General features: G+C 33.2%; 5 protein-coding genes across 5 annotated transcripts; 2 read left to right on the forward strand and 3 right to left on the reverse strand.

The window, feature by feature from the left end:
* Positions 1–3552: 3552 nt before the first annotated feature.
* On the forward strand, positions 3553–8501 carry BX664DRAFT_326057 (uncharacterized protein). The gene is made up of 13 exons (XM_051544146.1): positions 3553–3611; positions 3681–3802; positions 3995–5879; positions 5983–6168; positions 6292–6477; positions 6558–7006; positions 7104–7274; positions 7337–7444; positions 7545–7643; positions 7711–7875; positions 7935–8096; positions 8183–8261; positions 8330–8501. The coding sequence occupies exons 3-13, from the start codon at positions 4025–4027 to the stop codon at positions 8458–8460; spliced, it is 3591 nt and encodes a 1196-aa protein (XP_051403531.1). The 5' UTR covers positions 3553–3611; positions 3681–3802; positions 3995–4024; the 3' UTR covers positions 8461–8501.
* Positions 8502–8781: 280 nt separating this feature from the next.
* Positions 8782–10823, reverse strand: BX664DRAFT_256626 (ANTH domain-containing protein; the record flags this gene model as incomplete). The annotated part of the gene is made up of 8 exons (XM_051540469.1): positions 8782–9073; positions 9311–9479; positions 9574–9661; positions 9733–9884; positions 9945–10056; positions 10186–10515; positions 10593–10681; positions 10757–10823. The coding sequence occupies 8 exons, from the start codon at positions 10821–10823 to the stop codon at positions 8782–8784; spliced, it is 1299 nt and encodes a 432-aa protein (XP_051403532.1).
* A 1521-nt stretch (positions 10824–12344) lies between these two features.
* On the forward strand, positions 12345–13461 carry BX664DRAFT_326060 (uncharacterized protein). Its single transcript, XM_051544147.1, has 3 exons — positions 12345–12454; positions 12514–12675; positions 12759–13461. Exons 1-3 carry the CDS (start codon positions 12409–12411, stop codon positions 13241–13243), a joined length of 693 nt encoding a protein of 230 aa, XP_051403533.1. The 5' UTR covers positions 12345–12408; the 3' UTR covers positions 13244–13461.
* Positions 13462–14104: 643 nt separating this feature from the next.
* Positions 14105–17266, reverse strand: BX664DRAFT_356557 (uncharacterized protein). Its single transcript, XM_051547896.1, has 3 exons — positions 17027–17266; positions 15306–16924; positions 14105–14698 (listed from the first exon to the last, which is right to left on the reverse strand). The coding sequence occupies exons 1-3, from the start codon at positions 17136–17138 to the stop codon at positions 14369–14371; spliced, it is 2061 nt and encodes a 686-aa protein (XP_051403534.1). The 5' UTR covers positions 17139–17266; the 3' UTR covers positions 14105–14368.
* Positions 17267–17517: 251 nt separating this feature from the next.
* On the reverse strand, positions 17518–19564 carry BX664DRAFT_292758 (histidine phosphatase superfamily). The gene is made up of 9 exons (XM_051542005.1): positions 19453–19564; positions 19359–19384; positions 19071–19290; positions 18922–19002; positions 18697–18852; positions 18440–18624; positions 18118–18370; positions 17927–17971; positions 17518–17860 (listed from the first exon to the last, which is right to left on the reverse strand). The coding sequence occupies exons 1-9, from the start codon at positions 19503–19505 to the stop codon at positions 17569–17571; spliced, it is 1311 nt and encodes a 436-aa protein (XP_051403535.1). The 5' UTR covers positions 19506–19564; the 3' UTR covers positions 17518–17568.
* Between the last annotated feature and the right edge of the window lie 124 nt (positions 19565–19688).

Raw genomic sequence — 19688 nt, forward strand, 5'->3', positions numbered from 1 at the left:
AGGCAGTAATCACTTCTTATTGGAAAATAATCAAACGCCTTACTGAGACAATTATCACGGGTGTAACAGAATGTGAAATACCCACATCACACTTTAGATGAAAATAATAATAGTCTTGCCTTGCTTTCCCCCACTTACTGTAGCTGTCAATAACAAAGTCTTTCTTTACGTTACTACTTAGTATCATAGTTCACTAGATATTTATCCTTTCGTTTAACCGCATCACATATATTAACTAACAGCACGGTGATTTACTGTAGCCGATGATGATGATAAGTGAAGTGATGGTGATGATTAAGTGGTAATGGTGATGATGACGATGATGATGATTAAGTGATAATGATGATGATGATGAAGATAGTGATCGATGGCGAATAAATTTCCAATGAGAATGATCTATTGTGCATTCATCCAGCAGAAAATTTTGCTTTCATGACATCAAAACACTATGATTTACTTGTGAATTCATTGATTCATGTGTTACTTTATTAGAGACAAATATAGCAACATCAGTATTCTTCTTTATAAAAAAAAAAAAGGCAAATCATGTACCTGAACATCTTTTATTCCCCCCTGCCCTTGAGAAATCGTCGTGAGTAAAAATAAAATGGAAAAGCAATAGTTACATCCGCTACGTAAATGATTGTACGACCTGATTGAAAAGGCTGCATTATGATCACAATTGAAACTACGCCATGACTTCCATGTTGGGGATAAGTTTAGGAGGGCTAGAAGAGATGTGGAGTTGAATCAATGAGTCACAAGGTCGCACGGACCTTCTAATTTGGACCACAAAACTAACAACAGTTGTTTAGATCTATATTTATCATCATCACCCATTTTTTAACTACTTTGAGACAGTATCATTTGAGGTGACCTGCAGATAGAATAAAACTAATGTGATGATTTCTATGATAATGATGTCTGAGGAAGATATGACATTTCAAAGGTCTTAACAATAAAAAAAAAAAAGAAAAATAAAAAAAGGTATCAAATGACTTGAACATGTAATAATACTTTTCGATCATATAATAAGAATACTATTTTATTTTTTTTTTCTATTAAAACCATCTAAATCATATTACTGGATCATTGACATTTGACTTTTTTTTTTTGTGAATAAGAAGATACTATAAAAAAAAAAAGGTAAAACCAAGACGATATGTTCTTTATTGTGATAAAAGAAAAAGTAAAATCCATAACTAGCTACACTGATGCGACTAAACCAATACTATATAAGATTCTTGAACCTAAATTGATGTACGTCTTGCTTTTGTATACGTCGTTTGGTTCCACTAAAAAAAAAAAAAAAAAGGTCGTTTAGTCCCATTCTTCCAAGATGATATACTGGCACAAGAATCACAAAACTTGTCACTATCGATTACCTAGAATTATTTCAAGTTGTAAATCAGAGTAAGTTTGATCTATTCGGTGTCACCAAGCTATTGTTCCATTTCTCTTCTAAGTTGGATATCATTTTTTTTTCCCCCAAGCAATCCCTTTTCTTTTTTATTCTATACTATTTCTAGTCATACTTAATTTCTTCCAAAAACATAGTTCTCTGAATGACCTAATTATCCTTTCCTTGATAAGTTTCAACTATTTGATTGAGTGATTGGAGGTCTTCATATTTTCCAATAAGTATATATTAAATGGAAGGATCGACAACTACTAATGTATATTATATAAGTTTACAATACTATTATTAAAAAAGGTAAACAATAAATTCACTTACTAAATAAAAAGTTCAATTGGAGATAAAACTGAAGAAGAAACAAAAAAAAAAAAAAAAAAAAAAAGAAAAAGGAAGGGAAGAAAAGAATCCCCTTCAATCTAAACCTTTTTTTTTTTATGATTCCGACATCTCCCAGTCCAAGTTTGACATGAACGTCAGACGACGAAGAAGGAAGGAAATAGGATTTGATTTCGTACACCTCAATGTTTATTCATAACTGGAAATCCATGTGAGTTACCCATCATCCACATTTGACATAATGTTAAGTCTTCAATATAGATCCTTCATCTTTTTTTTTTTAATACTCTAATTATCCATTTATTTCACCATTGTTTTTGTATCAAATTATATATATGTGTTAACCCTGTTGTTCAGCGAAGTCACTTAATCAAAAAAGATCTAGTAACAATTTAGAATGTAGAAGGATTCTGTGCATTCGTGGCTCTTAAGCAAGGTGTGTAATCGGAGATACAACGTGATTTACCCAAATGTTCCTTCAAGAGATCGATTGAAAAAGGGAATAAGCATGCACAAAAGAGAGTGTTATTTTTAATCTATGGTAATACACATCAAGAAATGGCTCTGTTAAATGTCTAATAATCATCAGCTGAGCAACAGGAGAAGACCATGACGAAGTCTGTTAAAAAGAAAAAAAAAAGGTTGTGCTTGTTTTTCTATGTGCCCATAGATTAAAAAAAGAAAGTCATCATACGCTCACATCATCATCCATCGTCCATCATCCATCATCTATCGTACATCGTCATGATTTTTAATTCTATCTCTAACATCAATATCACTACTACAAGAATACAAAGTTTCCTTCAGTGAAAATGGAGTAGACAGATGAAAACATTGAACTCTATACAAATGAAACTCAGTTACAAGGTGTTCGATTACCTGATATAGAACGAATGATCTCTCTGATACAGTTGACCCCGCAAATACCTTAAAATAGTGACAGAAAAAAGAGATGATTGGTACACAATATCCATCCTATACTTACCAATGAGAGAGGATAAGGCAAAAAAAAGAAAGAGGTCTAGCTATGGGACTTTGTTAAAAGTAGAGAATAGATAGCACAATCAGGTGGAAAAGAAATAAGATTAAAGAAGTTTTTTTTTTTTTAAGGTAATCATCCAAAATAAATAACGAATGAAAACGTTAAACTTCATGGGAAAAAAAAAAAGAATAGAAACTGATTCCAGCAATACAATCTCAATTAGGTAACTTTTTTTTTTTTTTTTTTTTTTTTTTAGTCGAGACATTAAACTCTATAATCCCATAGACATAGTATTAAATAGTATTAAAGTACTACAAATGTTTCGCAAAAGAAGAGGATCGAAGAAAATTAGGAGCTCCTAGTCTGATAGTCAAGCAAAAAAAAAAAAAAAAAAAGATAAATCATATCCAAATGGAGTTATAGATGATTGATTTTCTAAAACATATAAGAATAAGAAAAAAAAAAAAACGGATGTCTTTCTTCTTGTAAGAAAAGCCTATGAGTGGAATTGTAGCAGAGTCAAATTTGTAGAGAAATTTTCTCACGAATGGTACACAGATAGCATGACAATATTCCTCTGATGATGACAATAATATTCTAACCATTCTAATGCTAAAACAAAAGTACAATCCTGATTTTCGGTAAAGAAATCATGCTTCAGTATAATAAATGATGATCATCTGATGTGGTTTGAACTAAAGGCAACCAACTTCCAGTTACACATGCCATTCTTGGGAAGCAAAATATATAAAGTAATCAACATTACTGTCTTTTAAATAGAGCATTCAACAAATCTTGACTAGAATGATTATGGCTAGTTAGTACAATGTCTTGTATGAAAATGATTTATATGAAAATAATTTTTTATGATGATTTGTATGAAGCCTATAGTTTTAAGAGGATGGATGAAGGGATGAATTCTTTTTTTTTTTTTTTTGTTTAAAGCATGAAATTATGCGCTCCTTGGTTATCTCCGGAACAAATCCTTATACTTGTTACAAACCCAACATCTATCTCTTCTCGCTTATTTAATATTTTCAACTAATAGATCGAAGATGGATTAAGATGTTCGTAAATTAGTATTTGTTAGTATGGGGCGGATTTTAAATTGTGATGAGTGAAAAGGCAAAAGGTACACACCTCACTTTGGGAACTAATTCTCTTTTTTTTTTTTTTCTTTTTTTTTTTTTTATTTTTTTCTCCCTTGAACATCATTCTCGCACTTTATCATCATCATACATATCATATTGTCCGTTTAGTTTTATATATCTGTAGATAATCATATCACCATGGTTTATGGATATAGCGACACCTCATCATCTGGTTATTCCAACAATACCGCCGATAGTGAACAACAACTACGTGTAAAGGCCCTTCGTAAAGCCATTCGTGAACAACACATACTTCTTGCAGCAGCTAAAGATGATTCATTTATTGGTGGTCAAAGTGTCGATATATTGAAGGATCGTATACGAGGGATTTGTCGTCAACTGGAGGAAGAAAAGTCTAAAACATTATTATCTGGTAGATATGGACATGATACTCATCAGTGGTGGTCTCGGTATCAAAACAATGCAAGGCAACTAGAAGATTTATCACGACAGCGGAAATCTCTTGTGAAAGAAATGGATTATCTGATCAATGTTAGTATCAAGGATTTGAAGACAAAGCTGACAGATGAAATTAATAGGTGGGTTCACACTCAAATTGACTACAACAAAGCTCATTTACAACATTCATCATCATCTGCAACTCTCAGCACAACACATTTGGATACATCACTTTCCGAATCAGATCGTATTCGTGCAAAAGCTCAAGCCATGGTGAATGCTCGACTCAATCGCTCGCGCAGTCATACCCATCTTCATGATGAAGCTCAGCGTGTGGACCGTTATCAACAGGCAATTCATGATCATATGAATCTTATCGATACCCAAATATCTAATTACCAGCGCGACATGGATCGAATTCTTCAAGATAATTTATCAATATTGGAACAGATTGAGGATGATTCTGAACACAATCTTCGACAACGACAAATGTTTGAAAAAGGGATGTTTGTATGTGATGAATTGGCTTCTTTTATCGACACTTTACCGACCTGCCGCAACAATGATATGACAACAACCAGCAACAAAAGCAACAATTACTCATACTTTTCAGCAGCTCCTACAGCAAATCGACGAGCATCCTATCGAAGATCTCTTTTGACACCTTTATCGCCATCCTCATTGGAAAACGAAGCACCACCACCAGTACCTACAACCGAAAGACCTGATTCACCTCGATCCAGTGCTGATATCAAGGCAGAAGCTCATCGACGCATAGAACAACGAAGAAAACTATTTCTACCAAAGCAACAACATGATATTATTGACAATAGTTCATCGGCAAAGAAATTAACTTTGGTATCCACAACAAAAGCTCCGGAAGTTGACCCAGATGAAAAGGCGGCACAAGAGCGATTGCGACAGGCTGAAATGGAGGCACGTCAACATTTGGAAATGATGCGAGAAAAACGAGATCAAGCACGACAAGAAGCAAGGGCAGCGGAAGAAAAGCGGAAACTGGCAGCGATCGAGGCAGCGAAGAAGGCAGAAGAAGAAATGATGGAAGAAAAGCGACGACGGGAAAAAGAAGAAGAAGATCGCAAGGAACTGGCACGGAAGGAAGCAGAACAATTGGCCGAAGAGCAGCGAAAACGAGATGAAGAAGTAAGACTTGAACGGGAACGTAAGGAAGCTGAAGAACAAGCAAAGGAAAAGATAGAAGACGAAGCACGACAACGCAAAGCTCGATTGGCAGCTCAACAAGCAGCGAAGGAAAAACGACGATTACGTGAAGAACAAGAATCAAGGGAACGCGAAGAGAAATTAGCTAGGGAAGCTGAAGAAAAGAAACGTCGAAATCCATGGAAGCATTTGGAAATTGAAAAACAACAACAGCAAGAGCAACAAGTAATCAATGAATCACAAGTTCAAGATAATACGCCTTCGGTGGTTTTACAACAAGCTCCATCCTCAACGATACCTACTCCGGATTCATTACCATCGGTCTCTTCTCCTTTACCAAATCATAGTGAAGCAACTGCGGGTACAAGTGGCTATGGCGTGGATATGGATGATGAAGTGGATTTCAGTTCAAGTAAGTCAAGAATCATTTTCTATTATTATAATCACTTTTAATTTACTTACTAATCGCTTTATTATTATTATTTTTTTTATTTATATGTCCTATCTACTATTAGCTTTCCGTGCAAAAGCTCTCTATGCTTATCAAGGTGTACGCGAAGATGACTTGACACTTGTCGAAGATGAAATTATCAAGGCTCATCCATCCAAAGATAAGAATAGTGATTGGTGGTATGGATCAAGTTTATCTACAAATGCTGTTGGCTTCTTCCCACGAACCTATGTTGAAATCATAGAAAAAGGTAAAAAAAAAAAAAAAAAAAAAAAAAAAGATCAATAGGGTATACATGAATGGAAATAATATAACAAAGTACTAACTTTCTCTTCTTTCCTGTTCAATATGCAATTTGCTCGTCAATCAACAGCTTTCCACGTACAAACTCTTTATGAATTCCAAAAAACTCGTATGGATGACCTTGGCTTTGGTGAAAATGAAATTTTAGTAGTACAACCCTTTCAAGATGAAAATGGTGACTGGTGGTATGGAACCAATGAAGAAACTGGGGAATCAGGTTATTTTCCAAAGACATATGTGGAAGTTGTTGAAACAGGTACATACATATATATAGGCAGTAATTTAGAGTGGATTGTATAAGAAAAGATCAATACTCAACTTTTTCAAATTATATAGATCTCCCTTCAGCATCTGTATCTACTGAACCAAGTCCTATCCATCCATCAATATCAACTTCTTCGATATCCTGGCAACAAAAATCAACAAACACATTAGCTGTTCCTGAAGAACAAGTTTCCCGTGGATTGTCAGCACCAAGTACGCCTGTCATGAAGAAAACCACTTTGGATGTCAACAAACAGGATGTCAATCGACGACGACGTGCAGCAAGCAATGCCAGTCCTAGTAGCAGCATCAATGTTGGAACGTCAAATTTACAAATACCATCGGAACAACAACCACATATATTGCGACCGGAAAGTCCTATTGTTGTAAGCTGGGCAAGTACTATGGATGATATTGAATTACAATCAATACCTTTGGAAGAACGTAGTCGTCAAGAAGCTATCTTTGAATTGATTACGACTGAACGATCTTATCTTCGTGATCTACAGATGATTGTGAATGTAAGTTGCATCACCAAAAAAAAAAAAAAAAAAAAAAAAAAAGAGTAACGCATGGAGACTCATAATTCGACTTTTTTTAAATTGTGTTTCTCATTAGTTATTCTACGTGGATTCTAGCAAATATCTTCAACCTGCTGAACAGGATGTTGTGTTCTCCAATATTGATGATCTTTTGTTATGCAACACGGCCTTTTACAGTGATTTGGAAACGAGACAAAGAGAATGTGCCAATGTCGTGGATTGTGTTGGAGATGTATTTTTACAACATGTAGGTCAATATATTTATACAAAGAACATTTATTAATAATCGTATCATTTTTATTTATTTAGGCTGAAAGTTTGAAATGTTATTCCACTTTTTGTCGCAATCAATCTTTTGCGAGCAGGCTCTTGCAAAAGAAACGAGAAGAAGACCAATGGTTTGAAGTGTTTTTGAAAGTAAGCTCAAATGAAAAACAAAAAAAAAAAAAAAAAAAAAAAAAAGAGAAGCATATTGAATGGGAAAAAGGCCATGATCTTATTCTTTCTTTTCTTTTAGACTGCACAGACGCGACCTGAGTGTCGATCTTTGGATTTATCTCACTTTTTACTCCAACCAGTCCAAAGGATCACTCGATATCCGTTACTTCTTCGTCAGGTAACATAATAAACAGTCAATATCTCAAGTCACTATATCCTAACTTTTACTTTGACGATACCTATAGATTCTCAAGTCTACACCGAAACGACACCCTGATTATGGTTTGGTCAAGTCTGCACTGTCTAAAGCATCCAAAGTATTGGATGATGTCAATGAAGAAACTCGACGATTTGAAAACCATCAAAAGATGGGTGAACTTGGAAGAATTTTGGATATGGAAGGATTTGGTGTAAGTTGCAAAGAAGTAAAAATAAAAAAAGGTTAATCTTTTTTTTTTTTTTATTTTAGAGATTGGATATTCGTGGTCGAGAATTTGTTATGGATGGTGTTCTCTACAAAGCAAAAAGTGGAAGAAAACTTCAAGGATATCTGTTCAATGACATGTTCTTATTGGTGGAACCATTGAAGAGTCTTAGTCCAAAAGGATACCTCTATTCATTATACCGTGAGGTAAAATAATCAAAAAAAAGCTCTTTAGAGAAAATATGGATTGATATTTTTTTTTTTTTTTTTTTTTTTTTTTTTGGAAATTCCAGCCTATGAATATCGAACGTATTGTTGTTAGGGAACAACCAATGACCTCATCGAAAACAACGTTTGGTGGAAATAATCTAGGTAAAGCAAACGGAAAAAGCAGAATAGTTACATAGATAAATATGATACTGAAAGATAATCTCTGATAGATGATACAAGCTTCCAAATTGCATATGGTGATAACCTGGTGATCTCAGTACGAGCGGCGACTCAGAGTCAAAAGCGTCAATGGATCAATCAAATTCAACATTATAGTGCTATACGAACCACCATGCATTAGTTTAGTTATATCAAATGTTTTTTTTTTTTTTTTGTTTGTTTTAGAATAAACTATTTATTTGTATTTGAAGTATTTGTGAAAATATGAACAATGAATAAAACTGACTGGATTATTTTCACTCATCGTGATGATGATAATTCGAGATTTTTTTTTTTTTTTATCACAATGATAGGAAATATATGTAAATATATGATAAAACAGAATGTATAATCAGTAGTAACAGATATGCTTTATTGGTATTAGAAGAAAACAAATAGACCGAATGGGAAAGAAGAATATGAGATAAATAACTAAGGAAGGATGTATAGATGATAATGATTCTTAGAATACAGATGACCCCCAAGGTTGTTGTTGTTGTTGCTGATGCTGTTGCTGTTGTGGTAGTGATGATGATGATGATACAGAAAGGGCAAAAGGATTCATACCACCAGGCGTTCCAGTCAATTGAGATGCTTGAAACAAAGGTGGTTGTTGTTGTTGTTGTTGCTGCTGCTGCTGCTGTTGCATATATGGATTGGATAGAAGGTTAGAGGTAGGTGTCAAATAATTAGTATTGCCAATAGATGCGCTAGTCTGTTGTTGAAAGTTTGATTGTTGGAAGGGAACCAGCTGACTAATGGATGGTTGTAAAGAAAAATTGGATTGTTGCTGTTGAGTTGCTGTGATGTTTGACAGTTGCTGAGGTTGTGATGATTCAGTTCTGAAAGGATTAGCATTTGTTGTTAATAATGAAGATGATGAGGGTTGTGGTTGTGATACTGGCAGTGTTAAGTTTGAAACAGTCAACGGTTGTGGTTGGTTCAAAAGGCTCAAATCAGACATGATACTATTCGATTGTTGCGATTGTGACATTGAAGAGCTGGGTACCATAGTATTTCTAAATGGATTGTGTAAACTAGGCTGAGGAGTTGGTGCTGGAGACATAAAATTATCGTTTTCTAGACTTGAAAAGAAATCCAGTAGTTCCTTTGGTTGTTCTGCTTCTGGGCGTCGTTGTGATGGCGCTACTGTGGCATTTGCTGTTGAGTTTGCTAATAAAAGAAGAAAACAACGTTTCGTACTAAGTATGCATTCTCTCTCTCTCTCTCTTTCTCTTAAGTTTATTAATATTACCAGTATTCGTTTTTTGTTGTTGTGGCGATGGTTGTTCATTTAAATCATTCAGATATTCTTCCAAAGCAGCAGCAAGGGATAGGGGAGGCTGTAATGATGAAAAAAGAAAAAAAGGATAAATACCTAACAGTCTGTCACTCTATTTATTTTTTTACTTACATGTTTTGCAGCAGGAATGGCGATATGCATTTCATGTTGAAATTGACGTGCACGATCCAGGAATTGAATGATTTCTTCAGTCTGTCTTGCGAACCTTTTATAGATTTCCAAAGATATCTTGGCATCTGACTTTGACATGGCAAAATAGTGTTCTATAATAATAAATGTAAATAACAAGACACAAATATAATATCACATTATTATGAGCATACCCAAGATGTTAACTACGCCTTCATTGACAGCTTGAAATAGTACCAGTAAATCTTCCACTACCAATCGAAAAGCGTACAAACTAATAGTATTGTCCACATCATCAAGGATAAACTATAAATATCATATAATAATGAAAATAAAAAAAAAAAAAGGAGAAGGGATATGCATCCCCCCAGTAAAAAATCATGAGCATCTAATCTCTTTCATTTAAAAAAAATATCTTCCAATCGTGAATTTTACCTTGCATTTCAATAAAGCACTGACTTGTTTCTGTAGTATCATAGTTTCCTTTAATAAACCATCACTTATAGATAAACGACGAAGTCTGCCAACACCGTTCGCCATTGTAGTTTTGATATAATCCACATGAAGTTCACGATATACTGCGACCTTTTGTTGTAAATAAGCTGTATACAAATAAATATTTTGAATATGGATTACCCCTGATGACTTCTCCCGTAGCCTTGTTGTATCCAAGCAAGCAGGATGGCCTTCTATATATGAGATTGTACGGTCACCATTGCCTTGCCTCATAAGCACGTGCATGATCACAAGCACTTTAAACGACATCTTTTTGACAATAAAGAAAAAAAAAAGCGATCAAGTTAGTATATCATAAATAACCTCTCTCTTTCTTTAGTTCTTACAATCCAAGAGTTTTCTCTATGTCGTCTTTCTAACAAATCCAACATTTCACCAATAATAGCAGGGTTATGAAAAGTCAAAGATACTAAAGCTGTAGTTTAAAAAAAGGAGAAAAGGGTCAAAATCAATTACAGAGTTAACTATTTGAAATAATAAATCATTTTACTTGATAAATGTTTTTGTTTTGGTGGATTATAATCCAATCTAGTTGCTTTTCGTACTGCTGTTTCCATATTTTGTAACTAGATAGAAGAAGAAAGAAAAGAAAGAAAGAAAAGAAAGGAAAATGATTTGTTCCTCCCGAGGGGTGTCTTCAAAAAAAAAAAGGGCCAAATTGCGGAGATTGGGTAATTTTCTCCCCAATTTCATTCCTGCTAATCATTGGATTATTTCATTTGAGGCAAAACTAACCTATATATATATAATAATGATATCTATTATTTTGACATTTGACTTTCTTTTTTTTTTTTTTTTAAAAAAAAAACAGTGACTATTAATGAGTATGTGAGTGAGGGGAATGAATATAATATATATTTGAATGATAAGAATTATAATCTGAAGTGCACGTTCTCTTTTTCATAGGCTCAATAAAAAAGGTTCATCAACATGCTTTTCTCTCTGCAAGCTCATGTTACACATACTACATTGTATCTCAGTGTTACCTACTGGCATATCTATCTGAATCATCAACAATCATATAAAAGAAGGAGAAATCATTTTTATGTGGAAGATGATATTTTATATAAACTCTTTTTTCTGAGAAGTTCAATTTTTCTTTTTTCCTTTTTGAGAATGATGTTGAGTACTTAAAAAAAAATTCCACCTTTTCGGCTTTCTCTTCCGTCTTTTCCTTGTTTCCTTTATTTTTTTTTTATTCTTATGATTTACCTGACTTCTTTTGATTCTATATATCAATAGAATAAATACGATTTTACTAGTTCATTTTTTACAAAGGTAAATAAAATCATAGTATTAATATGCTTTTATTATTCTTGAATAGAATCTTATTGTTTGCTTGCTGTAGTTGAATTGAATGACTCTTTATCTCTAACGGTAGATTCAATGATAACTACGATATTATCAGCACAAGATGAACAATACTATTACCGATCTTCATTTTTCTTTCTTTCAGTCATCTAGCAAAGTTACAGCCTTTTTGGTAATCATTTTTCTTTGTTTGGTTGGCATTATCCATGGAAAGTTATTTTTTTTTTTATCATAATAAAAATGATCTTTGTATAATTTCAATTAGAAATACTATTTATTATTTCTTGAAACATTTATTTTTAATTCAAAACTGTTGTATTTTTACAATAATATGTAGGTATCTATTACTATATGATAATAAAAGGAAGATGATCATATGATTATTTATACAGAAAACCAAAAAACAAAAAAAAAAAAAGAAAAGTAAATGAGATAAACAAACGATAGTCTTGATTGATACCCATAAAAGGCAAAAGTAGACCCTCTTTCCCCTCTTTCTCTCTTTTTTTTTTTATTCCTAGAATGGATGAATTTTCATAGTGATCTTTTTAGTTAACATCATTATAATCATCATCATCAAATAATGAAGCAGGGTAGTTTTAGTTTAGTTTTGGATTCTATCTGTGCACCTTTTAGATGCATAGAAAGAAAACTGAAAATGAAAGCCCGTCATCCTTTTTGCGCACTTACCCCTTCTTTTTTTTTTCTTTTCTTTGTTTCTCTTTCTTTCCCATTTTGCTTGAACTAGAAAGTCCTTTTTCTTTTTTTTTTTTTTTCCTTTTTTTTTTTTTCTTTATCATTACCAATCCATCCTTTGGTACTTTTATAGTTATGTCATTTATTACTTTTATAGACTCTGACGCTACAATCTTGGAAGGTAAGATAAATTATTACCTTTTTTTTTAATTCTATATTAATTAGTATAATTAAAATTAGATGCTTGTAATCAATGGACCGACTGTATGTCATGTGTAGCAGATAGTGGATGTGCTTTTTGTACTAGTTTGAATAAATGTATTCAAGGAAACTGGTTTGGTGTTGTGAATAAGACAATGGATTATTGTCCAGTGACTGATTATTATTACAAACAATGCAAGTGTAAGTTGAATAGATATATATCATTACGTATATTATATACTAAAATTAAGAATTTTTTTTTTTTTTTTTTTTTTTTTTTTTAGTTTCTAGTTTACCTTTAGGAATCATGACATCTATTGTATTCTTCTTATTACTGATCTTGGTACTAGTTGGGCTTTGTTATCTTTGTTGTTGCTGTTCATGGTGTTGTCGATCATCAGATCAAGAAGAAGAAGAACGTCAAGTACTACTAGGTGATCGATCAAGATACTATAGACGTTCATCTACTTATTATCAATATAATCGACCAAGTCCTCTTACCACCTCACAATTTCATCATCAACCTCACTCTACTCAGCAAAGACAACAACCATCCGCCTCACCAACTGGATTTATAAATCATCATCGACGTTATGGTTCTGGAGGAGGAGGAAGAGGTGATACTGGATATTCAGCTTATGGTATATCACCAGAACAGGATAACAATAACAACAACATAACATCAGATACATGGGAAACTCGACGTTCTCATTTATTGAAGAAATATGCTCGTGATCCACCACCAACAACAACGACAACAAATCATTGATGGAATTATATTATTCTCTAGTATATTCTTCATTACCTTATTGTACCTACCATTCCTCCGTTCTTACCCCTTCTTTTTTTTTTTATTTTATTATTTTATCCGCCCCTTTCTCCTTTTCAGTCGTATACATTTATTCCCTTTTTGATTCTCCCCCCTTTTTTTTTTGTATCCTCCATGCTATCAGCCAATTCTCTCTCTCTCTCTCTCTCTTTTTTTTTTTTTTTTATATTCTCTTCTTTAGTTACATTCTTCCCCCTTTTTGTTTTTATTTGTAAACTATGTAAAATACTTATTTCTTAATAAACAATATTTATATTTTTATATCATTCTATATTGACAAACAAAATGATCGGGTGAATTCATGCAGTAGATTTATGCAGGTGGGCAAACTTCTTTTTTTTTTTTTTTTGTTTTATCATGGACAGGATGTATATATATATTTTTGTTAGAGTCTATAATATTCGGCACGTTGTCTCGACAATCTCGGTGTTTAGAATAAGAAAAAAAAATAAAGAAGATGGACGATGATTAGTCTGATGATTAACTCTAATGTCTAGAAAATATATTTCAACTCATCAGGAAAAGGCAGAGATATGCAAGCATGGAATATACAATTTCTTTTTTTCTTATAGAAAGGATCCTTCATTTTTTTTTCTTCTCATCATCATGATGCCATTCGTATCTCGGGATCATCCCATTTTTTTTTTTTTTTTAAAAAGAAATGTCAAACTGATTGATCAACCAATAAAACTAATTATAAAAAGAATTAGTTTAGATTCTCCTTATGTTGTAAGAATAAAAAAATAAGCATCATCATCCATCCATCACATGATCATCCGTCATTACATATCATTCATAGGTTAAGGATCCTTTATCAATAGGATGTATTCAGAAAAATGGAAGAAATTGAAAAAATATGTAGATAGAAAGAGCAAAAGTCAAGTGATTTTACTGGATTTTGCTCGAAGTTGTGGACCAACATATGATTTTTTTTTTTACCGGCGCAAGAGAGAGAGAGAAACAGAAATCAGAAAGTGAATGAGTAATGGATTTTACTTTTTATAGATATAAATATAACTCTCTATCGTTTATTTACGGTCATCATCCTCCATATTATTATTATTATTATGAGACATTCAAAGAACTAGGTGTGCGTAGCGTACATTGTAACAATTGAGTTTGTTGACATAGGATGGTTTCAACAGCGGCATCACACGCCATTAAGCAAGCAGCATAAGAATCTTCTTGACACAGTGTAAATGAAGAGTCAGATCGTTTTTGTTGTTGTTGTTGTTTACATACAGGCCAACCAAGTGGGTGATGATGACACAGACACATGGTGGCCGCATTGTCATGATGATCAGGGGATTGACAGAACTTGTGGGCTTTCATCCGTTGTGCTGAGTTACCTTTACATCCTGTTGGCCACCATTCTCCATCCAACCCCATCACATTCTGATGATGTATCAAAAAAAGAAGCATATATATCATGATTCGAAAAGGAAAGATATATTTGTTTGATTGTCTTTGTTGGATGATTGTCTCATCATCATGATAATCATGATCCTTTCTCATTGGTGATACCATAGTGTCTCTTTTTTTAGTATCACGCTTTCATCAATATAATGAATGAGTAGTGTAACATTCTAAAAAAAAAAAAAAAAGAGGAGGGAAAGAGAGCGACATGAGAATCAACTTTAAGCATGTAAAGAAAAAAAAAAGGACGACCATCCTAATATGTATTGATTGAATATGCAATTCATCTATCAAGCATATAGAACTATGTAAACAACGGTCATCCAAAATTCATGTACCAATAATGTTCCATTCACCCTTTTTTTTTTCTCATTGTAAATTTTTTTATTTATACACATTATATAGGAAGAAAAAGACAACAAAAGAAAAAAAAAAACAAAAAAGAAGAAAATAATATAAAAGGAAGGAGGGTGATAATACTAACAGTAAAATGGGGAAGGAAAAATGAATGGGAATACAATAAAATAATAATAATAATAATAATAAAAATAGATAGATAAACTATATTTTTGTTTCATGCCGACACTTTCAAAGGTTCTTCATTATCCACTTCCATTTTGACATGAGTGTGCATAGTTGATGTTGTCGTTGCTGTAGTTGTCGTGTCCTTGGATAAGTTGTTGTTCCATCGAGAAGAAGATACAGGTGGATGTTGGTATAAATCAGCTGATTGAGGAGAAGAGTGTGATGATGATGAGTTTGATGAAGAAGAAATGGAATGATAATTGTTATTGTAACTATCCTTGTTGGTATTTCGATGATAATGTTCATCTTGTTGTGCCAATAACCTTTGATGATATTGTAACTGTTCTTGTAAAGCCATTAACTGTTTTTGTTGAGATTTGTGAGCCAAAAGTGCTGCTGCGACACCTCCACTACTATTATTGTCATGACAATAATGTTGTTGTTGTTGTTGTTGTTGCTGCTGTTGTTGTCGGTGATCCTTGATAATGCCATCAGATTCTTCATTTGATATCACAGCAGTGGATGACAATGAACCAGATTCAGAATAAGATTGTTGTGATATTGGGGATGATTGAGATGGAGCCATGGATGGCGGTGAAGATTGTGTTGGTGTATGTTGTAATGCCGAAGAATGCATCAAAATGTCACTGACTCTACCTTCGACCTTAACTCGAACTTCCAATGAGCCCACCTTTTCCCGTAAACTTTTGTTGCGTTTTTCCAAATACTTGATATAATCCACAGCCTTGAATAATACCGTACTTTTCGAGTTGTTGATATTTTTTAGAGTCGGCACAATGTCAGTTAGATCCTTGAAACCATTTCGAATTGTACTACGCCGCTTTTGTTCAGATGCAATATGATTGTTTCGTTTTTCTTCTTCAGTCAACAATTCTTTATTTGATTTGTTACGCCGAGTTGGAGTAGACATGGACCTAGAGGACTTTTGATCTTGATTGCCAGATGCAGAAGATGAATGTTGTCTTTCAGGTGGTGGATAAGGTGCATGCTGTGAAACATGATACCTTTGTGCCGATGATGGATGTTTCGTAATAAATGGTGCTGATACTTGATTGCTTTGTTGAAGGAAAATAGCATTGGGGCCAATAGATCCTTGATCATTAATATTTTCTTTTCTGCTTTGTTGTTTTTGTTGTTGTACTGAAGCTACCCTATTCAATCGTTGATGAAACTGTTTCTGTTGATCTAATGATTGTAATATAGAACTACGTCGATATTCGTCATCATCATCATCATCATCATCACCATCATTAATATCATTATTATTTGGTCGTATATTCGTTGTTGGTTTTGGTAAAAACATGGATGTGGCCACATGATAAGGATCAGGTATTGAAGGAGGAATTGGTTCAAAATTATCATTCAATGATAAAGGTGGAGGTTGTATATCATACATAGTAGAGAATTGACTCGCCATTTGTTCGGCATTCGACATTTGTCCATCCTTATCCACAAAAAAAGCATCCAAGAATTGAGAGAAAGCCTTTTGGTCGTTTTCATCAAGAAGAGGGTTATTACTAGTTGTTGTATCAAGTCCATCACTTTGAATATCCATAGGTAATAAACTGTTTGAATCATTTAAAGCTGGAACAGGTGGTGGCATATCCAAAGGTACAGGCATGGCAAATCCCGGGTCCAATCCAAAACTAAACTGAAAGTCTATAATGATATATATAAAAAAAAAGGTACAATATTAAATAATTGTAATAATTTTATTATTTTTATTCTTAGAGATATTATATTATATTATATTATATTTACCTTCAAAAGGTACAGGTTCCCGTAAAGGTTCATGTGTTTCCGTACGTAAAGAAGTTTCATGTGAATACACCCACCCTGTTGAATCACTATGTTGTTGAAGAGTATAGTCCATATAAACTTGTATAAATAAAAAGATAAAGTAAAAAGTCAAAGAGGATAGTAAAAGAATAAGTAAAAGTTGTATAAATGAAGTGTAAGTGAATGAGTAAGTGTGAATATAGGGGAGTGTGTGAGTGTGTGTTAAAACAAAAAGGAAAAGGAAAAGGGAAAAAAAAAAACTAGCTTCGTTCGAAAATCACTGTGGACACGGATCCTTTCCATTTCGAATTCCGCAATGGTTTGGTCTCTCTTTTCCCTGTTACACAATCAAATTTTCGCTTCTTCAGAAATGTTCCCCCGCTTTTTTTTTTTCTTCTGCAATGTACGCAACAATTCTTCATTTTAAATACACCAATCATCATCAAGTAAACTAAAACCATCATCATTAATAATAATAAAAAAAAAAAGATGTTTTATTGATATCTATTCTAATAAACATATATCTATATTTCTACTTTGCTGCATTCGGTTGTCCAATCATCCGGAATCTGTTCTTGTACAATTTTCTTGAAGGCTTCCAAGGTACACAAACTCTGGTCACCACTATCACTGTGATGCTTTCCTTTCTCGGCACATCCTGGTAATTGAAGGATCTTGTTGTTGAATCGTACACGGACAAAATGATCTTCTTCCTTGTTTTTCTTGTTGAACCATCCAAACATTCCACCATCACTAGTTGTTGTTCCTTGTTTCTTGAACAGTTCAAAGATAATTGAACTTCCAAATGGAGGCCATCTATCCAATTCGTTTGAATATAAGTAAACTCTTTTTTTGTATTTTTTTTTTTTTTTTTTACTTTACCTATTGTCATAACCACCCAATATAATCAATATCGGTGCAATGGTACTAGAGATAATCCAAAACAGTTTTTTAAGGTTTTGTTAGTACAACATGAAGTTTTTTTTTTTAGCACTAAATATCATTCCCCGCCTTTTTTTTTCCCCTCTTGTCATCATCATCATCATCATCATCATTTTTTTTTTGTAACTTACGTATCATGCCCAGAGTAGATTGATAATTTGTATTCTTCTTCTCCAACTTTGTGATCTGTGCCATTCGCCCGGCGGACCATCCGATCTCGAATATCAGCCATTAATCGTCCTAAACCAAGTCTACGTACTTCATTTGATTCCATATGACTATAAAACCATTCATGGACCACAATTTTTTCTAGATCCAATAATACTTGATCATCAAATTCAACTGGTAAGTCAAAACCATGTACCTTTGCTGATACAACAGTATCTATTTTTGACATAAAAAAATAATAAGAGAATGAGTATCATTGGTCATTATTAACTTTGTTGATATTACCTAAAATGCCATTGGCCGAGGGATGAGAAACAAGTGATACATCGTCAACATACTTTTCCAACTTTTTAGTCAAATTTTTGAAATCATCTTTGTGCAATTCTGCCACCTTGGTACGGAATTCTTTGGATAATTCTCGAAGTCGAGCGCAATTTGGATTTGAATATAGATTTTCAGTTCGGGGATCACTATCAACGAATTATAAAAAGAGTTAAAACCAAATAAAGATTGCAAAATAAAATAATATTATGAGATCTTACCGAATACGAATTTGAAGTATGGAGTCATCACTTCTTTTTCCATCAGGATATAGGCCACCGGCAACCATTTGTTGTACAGATTCTTGAGTTCGAGGATAATCACTGCTTCGAATATAAACTTGTTTTTCATCAAAATAGTCAGGTAGATAGTGAAGCCTATGGAAAATAATAATAATAATAATAATAAAATGAATATATGCGATATAATAAGAAATATTTACATACTTGTCAATATAGATTTCTCGAAGGCGAGCCCCTAAGGAAGTCATGTTCTTACGACCTAAGTTTGTCAGTTGACCATAATAACTATATATCAAATTTTCGAGTCATTAGATCATCAGCATATTTGGTAGTTTTTATTTTCTTTATCTTACCACGCACCAGCAGGATAAGTCACTTGGTCGTTTCCAGACATACCATTCTTTTCTACTATTCGTTGAAGTGGTACAAATGAAGCTGGTATACCATCATTACTACGTCCCTGACTTTTATTGAAATCCAATATAGTTGCAAACATTGCTCGGTTTGCGTCACAAAGATTCCAAGTGGAAGGGATGATTTTTTCTAAACGACTACGAACTGGAGTACGTTCACCTATTTGATAAAGAAAAAAAAAAAAGAAACAAGTCAGATAACATGTTAAAAACTTCATTTAGTTTTACCATGACGATGTACTACTTGTAAGTATCTACAAAACAAAACTGGTATGTGAGTAGAATTGAAGTTAAAATAAAGATACTGTTTCTATTAACCTACACCAATTCAAGATCACCAGGAACAGGTGCATATTCAGGAAGTGTTGCTGACATAGTTTACTAGTAAAGGACTGAATATACAAACAAATGTACACCACGAAAAAAAAAAAAAGTAAAAAGAAGAAATAAAAAATTAGAGAAGGTGAAAAACTGAAACAAGGGAAAAAAAAAAATCTTAAAAACTCCATTTTAGGTTGGATGACAGGGAAATGAGTGTTTGCCAGAAAATGAAATCCG

This window comes from Halteromyces radiatus, assembly GCF_025201355.1.
Source record: "Halteromyces radiatus strain CBS 162.75 chromosome Unknown BX664scaffold_2, whole genome shotgun sequence".
In the NCBI taxonomy this organism is placed as follows: Eukaryota; Fungi; Mucoromycota; class Mucoromycetes; order Mucorales; family Cunninghamellaceae; genus Halteromyces; species Halteromyces radiatus.